General features: G+C 40.8%; 1 protein-coding gene across 4 annotated transcripts in view; it reads right to left on the minus strand.

Moving 5' to 3' along the window:
• TMEM45A (transmembrane protein 45A) overlaps window positions 1-10,763 on the minus strand; it is a 21,596-nt gene extending 10,833 nt beyond the window's left edge. For 2 of the 4 annotated variants that reach the window (XM_006774597.2, XM_015571049.1), the window contains exons 1-3: window positions 5,583-5,777; window positions 3,369-3,581; window positions 1,156-1,340 (exon numbers count right to left, since the gene is read on the minus strand). In XM_006774597.2, coding sequence (XP_006774660.1) covers window positions 1,156-1,340; window positions 3,369-3,581; window positions 5,583-5,772 — 588 coding nt within the window. In that variant the 5' untranslated portion in view covers window positions 5,773-5,777. Of the gene's footprint in view, window positions 1-1,155; window positions 1,341-3,368; window positions 3,582-5,582; window positions 5,778-10,587 lie in introns of those variants that run through there. The other 2 variants (XM_015571048.1, XM_015571051.1) reach the window with 2 other exon arrangements.
• Between the last annotated feature and the right edge of the window lie 1,852 nt (window positions 10,764-12,615).

A 12,615-nucleotide genomic window follows, 5' to 3' on the forward strand; every position in this document is an offset into this window, starting at 1 on the left:
TTGTTTTAATTTATTTTTATTTGTAAATAAGTAATAATATACGCACATGGTACAACAGTCCATCCAGGAGATTTAAAATGCTTTATATTTCATTCTATTTAGATTCCCAACAGATAATAAATAATTTAAAAAACAAACAAACTTCTGTATATAAGCTTGTTAAATTCACCAATTATCAATTTTATCACATTATAGGACATTTGTTACTTTTCCTATATAGTTCTTTCTTCAAAATAACATTTAAATGTAGCCTCTCTTTACTAACTTCTGCTCAAACAGCCTTTCTACTCCCCCACATGCTTAAATATTACATCTTTCCTACTCCCTGTGTTGACCAGGATGTTCCACTCTCCTTGCCTGTGGTGCCTTTTTCTCATTCCTTGTGGGAAATTCAAGTTCCTGAAATAACCTCATGGTCCCAAATCCCTGCTCTTTGGTGATTAAAATCACTTCTAAGAAGTCTTTCCTGATTAAACTACATTTACCTTTCATTCCAGACTTTCTTTTCATCCCTATATAGATATTGGGTTATGATTTCTCGTTCTCTATAAAATATATGTTCACTGATTGGGATATAATTTTTCAACAGCACTCCAAGGTTAGGGGTTTGACAGAGTAAAATGGAAAGAACCTGAGATTTGGCATCAGACACCCACATTTAGATTCCAGTTTCATTATTTTGTGATCCTGGGAAAGTAACTTGGTCTCTTTGAGTCTTCCTTATTGGATTACATTGGGAATGATAATACCTAACTTACAAGTCATTGTAAGAACATAATGAAACACTGTGTGTGGATGTCCTGTACAGTGGCTGGCCCTTAGTTGTTTCTCAATAAATAATTGGTTCAGGCCTTTCATATTTTTCTTGAGCTACTACCCATTAGTAAGTTGCTTTAGCATCAAGGAATTGCTTCCAACTAAAAGCACCAGCTCAGAATTCCTACATCGTGCACATTCAGGTTTGTGATGAAGATGGGCACCCCCCTGCCCACTTCCTTCCCCACTGCTCTGTCATTGCTCCCACCTGGGCTGCTCTTGGAGGCCTGCATTCTCACTGCAGCAGCACACAGGAGGAAGTCTCTGGGTTCTAGAGCAACATGCCCCACCAAACAAAGAGAGGAGGTCACAAGTGGAGACACTGGTACATTAACTCACCTGCCAGAACCAGCTCCCCTGAAGCAGAATAAAGCTCGTCCGGAGAAGCTCCATGGTCAGATTGCCGCGTAAGAAGAGCTCTATGAAGGCAGCCAGGCCTGCCAAAAGGATGACCAAGACCAACAGCTGGTGCACAAAGATGTCCAGTATTTCCCGGCCATGGGTGTGGTTGTAGAAAATAAAAGCTGATAGAGAGGGGGAAATCGTTTGTCTTTTTTAATGAAACCAGTTTCTCCCCTCTCCCCCACCACAGAATTTTACACGTACACACATTTGTTCCAAATATCTGGTGCCCACTGCTTCCCAGCTTCCCACAATAATGGCATTTTAGGAGTCATCGCTACCTCTTTAGAATGGAATTTTTTAAATGTAACACTCCTTTCCCCTCCCCCAGCCTTTATTCTCTCCTCTAACACAGCATGACATTTTCAACTAACTATATCTCAAAGCATCTTCAATGCAGGAGGAAGAATAATAACCATGCTGAGTGTGGGCAGCAGAAATTAGGGTGAGGGCACAGCTGAACAAGACAAAGCCTTAAGGAATTCAGTCTATTGGAGGAAGCAAATCCTATCTAATAATAGACAAAGATGGTAATTGACCATACCTTCGCTACGCCTCCCATGGGCTAATCAGCACAATATGCAAATTAGCTGCCAACAAAGATGGTGGCTAATTTGCATACTGCGGGCAGGGACCCCCATGTGCTGCCTAAGCCCTGGTCCCAGCTGGGACCCCCATGTGCCACCTAAGCCCTGCCGCCAGCCGGGACCCCATGGTGATCCCAGAGCAGGAAAGTGCAGCCTACAGGCAGCCCCCAGGTGGGCCTGCTCCTGGGTCGCCATGGCAATCCCAGAGCAGGAAAGTGCAGAGGTCAGGCAGCCCCCAGGTGGGCCTGCTCCTGGGTCACCATGGCGATTCCAGAGCAGGAAAGTGCGGCCTGCCCCTGAGTCTCCGCAGCGATCTGGCGATCTGTGAGCAGGAAAGTGTGGCCTGCAGGCAGCACCCCACCTTGGCTACAGCTCAAGGGAGAGTACAACATGCAGTGGAGGCCAGGAGCCTAAGAGATCAATACAGAGAGGCGCCTGCTCCAAGCCTCCACGGTGTGGCTGGGGGCAGGCCCCCAGCAGACACACACACACACACACACACACACGATGCCTACTCCGAGCCTCTGCTGCTAGACTGTGGCCATCAGTAGGACATCCACTGAGGGCTCCCGGACTGTGAGAGGAGCAGGCTGGGCTGAGAGAACCCCAGCCCCTAGTGCACGAATTTCATGCACCGGGCCTCTAGTATATACATAAATCACTAGATGCTCTGGAAGCTCCCAAGAATTAGTAGCTAATTACATTGTTTAATCCTATGGAACGATGAGCTTCATCATCTTTTTTCCATTTCGATGAAGAAGAAAAGATGTTTCTTAAAAACATCACAACACCCTGAGATAATAAGACTCAGGTTGTTGGTGCCCACCTTTCATCTAGCCCTTGTTCTCAAAGAGGGATTGACCGAAGTTCTTATCTTCGCATGGAGCAGGCAAGGTGGTGAGTTGGGAAATGATTGCCTCCTGATAATTTGGGGCTTTTTCAGTTCTACAGTCAAGTCATTCTTCACAAATAACGATAAATGAAAACAAATCACTAAACACTTGTTTGCAGTGTTTCCCCATACAGTAACAGGGTGACTGACTGAACAAAAAAATGTTGTTCTTCACTCATCAATCAAAAACAGGACCTCATATTTTTATGTGACTGAGTTTGTTGGACCCTACCTATCATGTAATGGTGGACTGTTACTATCTCAATATGAAAAAGCCTAGTTAGTAGGTGATGGAAGCTACTCTGCTGTGTCTCCTCATTTTAGGATATTCGTGTTTCATTACGTCGAGCTCAGTTTCACTTTTAAAAGCCAAAATAATGATAATCTCCAGGATAACCCAGAGATAACTATGGCAGATGGTTCTTCAAGACAGGTGTGAAATGTGGATAAAGCACTTTGAATGATCGTGCTTGTTCAGCTTTACTAAATGAGTCAGTAGGGAGGGAGAATCTTTGACATCCCACCTAGGGCACCAAATAGTTCACCATGGCCCAAATCGGTAACCCCGTGGACCAAGGCTGCACCAAGACACTAAAAAAATATTATTATAAAGGGCTAGACAAATGTCCAAAAGTAGTTAAAGGTACAAGAAAATACTCACTCTCACTTACCCTCCACAAATAAGGCATTTGACAACATTAACTTGCTTAAAGAGGTCGGAAGTAAACGGATGGTGGAACATAGGATGCTCATCACGCCCGCCAGCCCAAAGAAGAAGTACATGGTGGTGTGATGCCAACCCAGGAGCTGGATCCACTGGCCTTCTTTGTAGTTATACAAGGACAGGTGGGGCCCTCCAGGAATAAACTGTTCCCCAAGCATACCTGTAGAAGAACATATCAAAGTTTTAGTAAGTCTCTTCATAATGTGACCGAGAAAGCAGGAAGGTGCAGGAGGAATAGCCTACTGCTTAGTCCAATCTAGTGACCTTTTAAATGACATGAGTTCCTATTTCTGGGCTGTTGCCTCAGAGCTGAGCACTGGTGGTTTAGGCTTATTTCAGAGGTTCAAATATTGGCTTGGCTCAGTGGTCAGCAAACTGCGGCTCACGAGCCACATGCGACTCTTTGGCCCCTTGAGTGTGGCTCTTCCACAAAATACCAACTTCTGCGCATGGGCCACAAAGTTTCAATTGCACTGTAAGTGCACTCCCACACGTGGTATTTTGTGGAAGAGCCACACTCAAGGGGCCAAAGAGCCGCATGTGGCTCGCGAGCCGCAGTTTGCCGACCACTGGGATAATCACTTTTAATCAAAGATAGTCAATTCAGTCAGACAGCTATTTCAGACTTTTAATGCTAAAGATTTTAGTTCTTCTTAGTTTCATGATCAGCTCCACTGATGATTTTAGTCCCTACTTTAATCTAATAACTAAATAAACCCCGAATGCTTTGGGATTCTATTTGTAAGATCAGTCCCCCAGAGGCTGATTACTTCCTTCTTACCCGCTGTATCTCTGGGTAGCTGCCACAAAGTAGGGAGTTGTGCGTGGTTCAGCATAAAAATGCTAGGGTTCAGCTTTTCCCCAATTAAGGATAACTGAGAAAACACAGTCAGACATGGCACATGGTCAAGTCAGCTACACAGTTGCATTTTCTTAAAAATGCTGCTTTATTTCTTAACCTATAGAATTTGACATTGAAATTTCTCTCTTGGGAAATGGTTGTTCTGGAATTTGATGGCCATAGCAAAGCGCTATGGCCATGAATTAAGCATGAAGAAAACCAAAGGAATATTAAGAGGTTTTGCCCTTCATAGAGGAGAAACTGAAGTAAAATTCTAAAAACAGAACATTTTCACAGAATCATATAGTCAATGGAAAGGCCTTAGAAGTTGTCAGACCTGGCCTCCCTTCTCCAAATCACGCAAAAAGAATGAGTGCATGAGCCAAGTCTTCTTCAGCCTATCCCTTTGTACATACTATTAACAATGGTTATTCCTGAAGCTCTCCCATGAGCCCTTGATTATTTTTTTTAAATATATATTTTTATTAATGTCAGAGAGGAAGGGAGAGGGAGAGGGAGACAGAAACATTAATGATGAGAGAGAATCATGGATTGGCTGCCCCTTGCACGCCCCTCACTGGGGATTGAGCCCACAGTCCCGGCATGTGCTCTTCACTGGGATCGAACCTGGGACCCTTCAGTCCGCAGGCCGATGCTCTGTCCACTGGGCCACACCAGCTAGAGCAGCCCTTGATTATTTTGACATCATTTTGAAAAATGCTTTCTGATGAAGTTTATTCTTTCAGGCATCAGAATACTTGGTATAAAATTATTTCAGAGGCTCCAGCTAATTCTATAAAGGAAATTAACCCTGAGTGGGAAGGCAAGTTAATTACCATGACTAACTTATTAAGGAATAAACCTTTGTACAAAAGGATTCCTTAAGGCCGAAACCGGTTTGGCTCAGTGGATAGAGCGTTGGCTTGCGGACTGAAAGGTCCCAGGTTCGGTTCCGGTCAAGGGCATGTACCTGGGTTGTGGGCACATCCCCAGTGGGAGATGTGCAGGAGGCAGCTGATCGATGTTTCTCTCTCATCGATGTTTCTAACTCTCTATCTCTCTCCCTTCTTCTCTGTAAAAAATCAATAAAATATATTTTTTTAAAAAAAGGATTCCTTAAGTATATGTGAAGGAAAGTAATATGAAAGTATCACCTTCTAACAATTATATAAGATAGAAATAACAATTACAATATATGTTCAGAGATATTTTTAAAGTAAAAATTCACTGTTAGCAATTTCTTGATTTGATATTAAATCTTCTCTTTGCATATGAAAATAGCCAAAAGGAGAAAACAGAATACTGAAATAGTCCACTCACCAATTACAGCCATGCAGATTATTACGATTCCCTCCACAATATCTATTCGATAGAATACTGCTTTGGAGCCAAAATAGGAAGTCCGCTTGTGCTTTCTGCAGACATACTTCAGAATGCACTTCAGAGTCCACCAAATCCCCATGATGATGAAGAAGGTTCCGGGGAGGGCATGGCCCTTGAAACTCCCCATGATTACTGAGATAAGAACATATAGAAGATGAAAATCTTTTATTTCCAGAACTTAGCCAAAACATCGCTTATTCCTTATCTTCTGGTGATTATGGTTACACCATTGATTCCAAGGAAATGATATTACTGTCAACAGTAATAAATCCACTGGAACATCAATAGTACCAGTAAGAAGAAAAAATCTCAGTCTTTGAACACTTACCTTGTTCTAGGCCTTGTGCCAAGTGTTTTACATGATAACCTCACCTAATATTTACAACATACCTATGAAGGACAGATTATCCATGCCACATATTTATATATTATTTTTTCAATCCAAAGAACATATAAACTTTTTATAATTTGTACTAACTGCACTTACTCACCATGATTTGGACATATTTTTGCATGGTTTCTATTCTTTTCTAATGGATACTGTCCTGTGATGCTTCTAAGCCTGTTCATGGGTATATTGAAAGTCCACTTCACCCATATACTTCAATCCATAGGTATCCCTAATATTTATTTTTCCTTATATATTTACATACACTGTGCACTATGAAAAATAAATAAAATTAATGATATGTATATTACTCAAAATAAAATTTCTTTTACTTTAAAAAAAATGGGATACAGGTTTAGAGAAGTTAAAAGATTTACCCAAATCTCACAACTATTAAGCAACAATTTTGTGGTTTTTAACAGGAAGCCCAAAAGGATTTCTTAAGTATATGTGAAGGAAAGTAATATGAAAGTTTTACTCTTATGTTTAAAACTTGAAATAATATAAAATTGCCTACAAATTTTTTAAAGTAGGTAACTTCAAAGTATTAAAAATCAAGTGTGTGGAAGAGACCATTAGTGTGTATCAAATATCTGTGTGCTCCTCCACACTTTCCCCAGCCTTCCTCCAGTTCAATCAGAACCATGTTTCTAGTTCTGGCCAATGGTCTGTGGAATTTATTCCTTCAGACTGAGTCGCGTAAGAGCCTACCTGACTCCTTTACCTCTCTTCCCCTGACTTGGCAACCTTGACATGGCATGTCTGCAACATAGAGGGTGGCTAACCAGCCCGCTTCAGATTTTGTTCAACCCTTGATTGTGCCAAGTCATTGAAACTTTGAGGCTTAATAGATTAACCCAGCTGTTAACCCAGATAGATACCAAGGCAAAGCCATTGTAAATTGCTGCATGTTGAAGCAATAATAAATAGAAATGTTCTCCATTCTTGGTCAGCGCTATAGAAAATCAGTCTTGAATTGTGCAAGTTTTGAATTACGTGAGCAGCCCTTTGTTGAAATGTATGATACCATCTATGAAATAAGGAAGAGAGAGTTCAGAATCAGCCTTGTAGATCTTACCATGAAAGGGGACTTTGGTGTTCCCCTGACCCGACAGAGTTCTTTATTTCCCTGGGTGGATAGTGGGCCTTTTAATTCAGGGCAGACCCTTTTGGGTTACTTCCACATCCCCCTGACACAACTGTGATGTTTCAAGGGAGGCTGTGAAACTGACTCAGATGATAAAATTCTCTTGAATATCTACTCAACACCCCAAATGGACATTTCAGCACATCCTGAACCATGTGAACCATCCAAGGGACTCCAGCTCAATAGATCACATAGTGCGGGTTCTTCTCCTAACTCTGACTCTAATTAGTGCTATGGTTCGGGGCATGTCCTTAACTGCTTGGGCCTTAGTTCTTAATTAATAAAAGAAAAGATGGCCTAGGTAAAAGCTGGAGTTCCTTCCTGTTCTAACACTCTATGATTCATTATCCTAAGCACCATCTTCCTCATAATGTTCCTGAGTTCTCCTGTTTGTCTTGGTTTAGGCAACACTATGGGACTGAAAAAATACTTCTATGTGGAATTTTAAAAAAAATACATGCAGCTTGTAAATTATTTGAGCTTTTCTGGGGGTATGTTTTAAGGAGCCTTAGAGGAACCCACTTCTAGAAATGTATCCTAAAAATATAACTGAAGATGTAGGCACCAAATTAAACACAATATTTATGTCTACAATTAGGAGAATGATTAAACAATTTTATCATTAAATAAAGTTTTCAAATAACTTACATAACAGGAGATATAGTAACAGATAGATATAGGATTTTTTAAAAAACTGAGAAGAGGCTTTGGATTCAGACTGACTAGAGATGAATCCCAACTTTATCATTTACTAGCTACATGACTTTGGGCAAGTTATTTAACCTCTAAGTGCCTCAGTGTTTTCTTCTGTAACATTGTACAAATAACAGTACCTACCTAGTAAAATTAAAATGAGTTACTCTAATGCAACTAAGCCACAGTATTATTAAACAAGCACATATTATTCTCAACCCACCTGGAACTACCTAAGAAAAACAAAAGTAAACCCAGATGAAAAAATTTACTTGGATACTAACTGCTGAAAAGCAAGAAGCATCCAGAAAACCCTCTTGGTTGTTATTCATGTACAATCTATAAAGTTCCTTCAGCTGTTATCTTAGAGGGTTCCTGGAATTTTCTGTGGCTATTTAATTTCTTGATTGCAATTACAGAATATGTTTCTGAAATCTATTCTTTCTACTTCCCCATTGGACCTGGATAGTGGGTCATTTATTTAAAAAATATTCCTACTCTGATGTTTCAAAGCGCACTGATACTCAACATACCACAAATTTGAACTGATCATAATATCCACTCACCCGCTGCCAGAAAATCATTTTTTCCCCAGTTAGCCATTTTGGTTAACACCACCATTCATACACTTGCTCAAATTCAAAATATGAAAAACACCATGGAGTCCACCTATATCCCTGAAAATGAATTAGTTATTGAGACCTATTGCCTCTACTGCTTTACCATCCTTACCCCAAATTTGGCTGACTTCCCATAGCCCCTTCAATTGTATCCGCTTGGGGAATCCTCCCTGGTGGCCCAGATAGGAGAGAGGCCCTCTTATACCTATCAAGATACCCAGTTCTCACTTTAACAAGTGAACCAGTCTATCTCAACACAGCCATTAGGGTGTGATAGGGAGGGAATGGGGAGTAAGTAGTTGTTGGTGTTTAAAGAGGGTTAGGAAGTGATCAGAGTGAGAGGGAAAATTAGTTCTTATTTCTACTTCAGTTATAAACTTCTGTATCTTTAACCTTTTATTTTATTTTATTTTTTTAAAATATATTTTATTGGTTTTTTACAGAGAGGAAGGGCAAGAGATAGAAAGTTAGAAACATCAATGAGAGAGAAACATCGATCAGCTGCCTCCGCCCGCAATCAGGGTACATGCCCTTGAACGGAATCGAACCTGGGACCTTTCAGTCCGCAGGTCGACGCTCTATCCACTGAGCACATCCGGTTTCGGCAGTATCTTTAACCTTTTAATCTAAAACAATCTGATGGTTCCAATCATTTTCTGTTTAAATGACCCAAGCAAAACAAAGTCAAAACAGGTTTGTTAGCCCTAGCTGGTTTGTCTCAGTGGATAGAGCATTGACCTGCGGGCTGAAGGGTCCCAGCTTTGATTCCAGTCAAGGGCACATGCCTGGGTTTCGGGCTCGATCCCTAATGTGGGTGTGCAAAAGGCAGCCGATCAATGATTCTCTCTTATCACTTATGTTTCTGTCTATCTCTTTCTCTTTCTTCCTCTCTGAAATATATATATATATATATATTTTAAAGAAACAACAAACAGGTTTGCTATATTTGCTTGACCCAACAAACCCAGCTGCTCCTGCCACTGCAAATGATATTCATTTTACTTCATTTCAATGTGGGAAAAAAAAAGTTGCTTAACTCCTCAAATATCACTTCAGTGTCATCTCCTAGATGGCACCATTACCCATAGATCTATTTTTTGCCTCCTGCTTTACTATTCCCTGTAGACAAAACTTATTACTTGTAAAATCCAAGTACTCCAGAGTTTGATTAGATCTTAATCCAAAGAACAGACACCTTCCCCTTGGAGAACAGAGGGCATGCCTCGCCCACAAAGCAGAACTACCTGCCGGACAGCCAGCAGAAACCCCAGGGGAAATCTCCAGGCAAGGAAACAAAAGGGTACTTTTTCAACATCCTCCCTGCCTGATCTCACCACTTATAAGCTCACAAAGGGAAAACGGTTCTTCCAGGCCCACAAAAGTACAAGATTCAATCCCTGACTCCTAACTGCAGTTCATCCTGAAAATGCATACTCCTCCCCCATCCAAACACCCCTCTGCTCCTAATGACACCAAACATCATCCTCTGGGTTAAAGATGAGATACAACTCCCGACACTCATATTGGCCCCTTTCCTTCTGACTGCCCTCCTCCAATACACACACACACACACACACACACTCATTCAATACCCAAAAGAGAAATATTTTAAAACTCTGGCACTTAGAGATAATATTGGTTAAATTTCCAAGATCTAAATTGGGTGTTAGGTGTTAATTCTCAGTATTACAGTCACATAAAGTTCAGAGTAGGCCTGTGCACAGAAAGAGGAAAGCAGATCCGAAAAAAATATTCTAGTTTTCTTGGTGAAATTAACCAAATAGCTAACGTCAATAGAAAATGAATACCATGGAGAAAAACTTAAACCAAAATTTCACCTTGAGCCACCACTAAAACAAAGTATTCCTAAATCTTAATTAATGACTCAAATTCCAAAACACATCTGTAAATTCTAATACAGCAAAACAATTTGAACTACTTCTTGAGCTTCACTTTACTATTTGCCTTAACACTCAAAGCAAAGTATTACATAAGCATATGTAGCTTTAAATATTTTTGATTCTCAAGCATTTCATACAAGCACTTTCCCAAATTTCAACTGTTTTGAGGTTTTCTTAGTTAAACTCTTCTTACCTTCACACTTTTCTCAATGTCAAGTTCAACTCAATTTTCTTCTTCCCAGAATTTACAATGGTTCTGTTCTCAAGAAGGAAAAGCAGGTACTGAACGTTCTCGATCTAAAGCTGTTCTTCCTTGGAGATTAAACCAATGTGCTCATGTCTCCAGGAATGAAGTTGAGCAGATGAGCCTTCAGAATGTCACAATTCCTGCATAAATGTGGATCTAGGGACCACACCCTTTTGAGCATCATACCTCTCTGTCTAAACTTGTGCAATAGAGTATTTCCCAATGAGGCTCACCTTATTACCCCGCCCACATGACCACTAGTTTCAGGCATGTACCACCTGCTATGAGAACCAAAGCCAGTGGGGCATGTGTGATCGTTGCTCTCTCTCTCCAGGCCATCAAGATGAACATAAGACAAAGGAAATGGTTATGGCCGTGGTAACATAATAGAGCCTGTTAGACAAGTCCTCTAAAGACAATCCATTTCCTAACGTACAGTACCTCAAGCAAGAGATTACCACAGGTGTCAGGGCTGGAGTCATGACCAAAACCAAAGTTATAGGAATAGCAAAAGATGATGGGGAAAAAAATTGTGATATGTCAATAATAAAGTTCACTTGCTCCCAAGGAACATACAATCTGGTAGAGAGATAAGTGAACAAATTATTCTAAACCAATGTGAGGTTTGCACAACACGAATGGGAATAAGAAGAAAGGAACAATATGACTAACCTTGAGAGTAGGCAGCTGTTATCCACTCTGTTAAATGCTTGGTGAGCTAGGGCCATGGCCCCTCCCATATAATGTCTTGCACCTAGTTAGTACTCGATAAATAGCCAGTGAGTAATGAGCTCCTGCATGGCCCTGACCTCCCTAAAACACTGACTTGGGTGGCAACCAGTTTCAAAAACAGCTGTAGTGTTATTTAAATGCAGATTCCTGGGCCGCCTTCAGATCTACTGAATCCATCAGCAAGAGGAGGCCCAGGAGTCTAAATTTCAACAAGCACTCACCAGTTACTTTTTATGTACTCTTGAGTTTTGAGAACCAAAGTCTTAGAGTATATGAAAACAAGCAGAGTGGCACTATGACAGAAAAATTTAAATGTAACCTCCCCACCACCATAACCCAGAGGACATTTGTCAACTGTCAAGTGTCATGAACCCTGGCACCTGATGTGTTTGCTCATTTTGGATAGAAGTGGGTGTCTCAACAGCTGCTCCTGAGGCCAGAGTAATAATATGACTCTGTCACAAGGCAATAACCATGCTAGAGTGCCACCGTTCTAGTTATTTTATTTTATCAGATATTATTAAGATCTTATTTTATTTTGATCTCTTCTACATCCTGCCTTTTAGTCCCATACCCATCTCGATCTTTAAATAACTAAAACCATCTGTGTCACATGGACAATTCTTAACCAAACATCCAGAATGACAAACAGAACTATAAACTTGAAAATATGATGGATGGCGAGGCAAACAGAAAGTAAGAACAAATGCTATGTTGCATCACCTGCCTGTAACCAACTCTTCAATGTAAATAGGAGCCTGGACTGTTTCTGTTAGTAGTGTGGCACCTGAGATGGGAAGGAAGCTAGCATTCATTGAACATCTGGTTTGTGCTAATAACTTTTCAGTTATCCTATCTTTGAGACAATCCTATCATTTCCACCATAGGTACGTGGGAGCTGAGATGCCAAGAGATATTTACTAGCCTACTCTAAGTCACAGTTAGTATAGACCAGAGCTAAGATTCCAAAACCCTTATATATCTGATCCAAATCTCATACCGTTCCCCTAGATAAGGGCAAACACTAGGAAACATCTGTGATTAGCCCATCAAACAATTTTTATCAATAACCTTTAAATAGGTTAAAACTGAAAGGGCTTCTCCTGCTGGGACTCTCTACCATGGAGTCGTCAGCACACGTAAAGGAAGGGAAGCTTTGTGTGTAGCCTGAGTATGTATTTACCATGCTATGAGCAAAGGCAGAGTGGACCGGGCTGCCAACAAATGGGAAAGCTGAGCTGC

Source organism: Myotis davidii, unplaced genomic scaffold (assembly GCF_000327345.1).
Source record: "Myotis davidii unplaced genomic scaffold, ASM32734v1 scaffold1628, whole genome shotgun sequence".
Lineage (NCBI taxonomy): Eukaryota > Metazoa > Chordata > Mammalia > Chiroptera > Vespertilionidae > Myotis > Myotis davidii.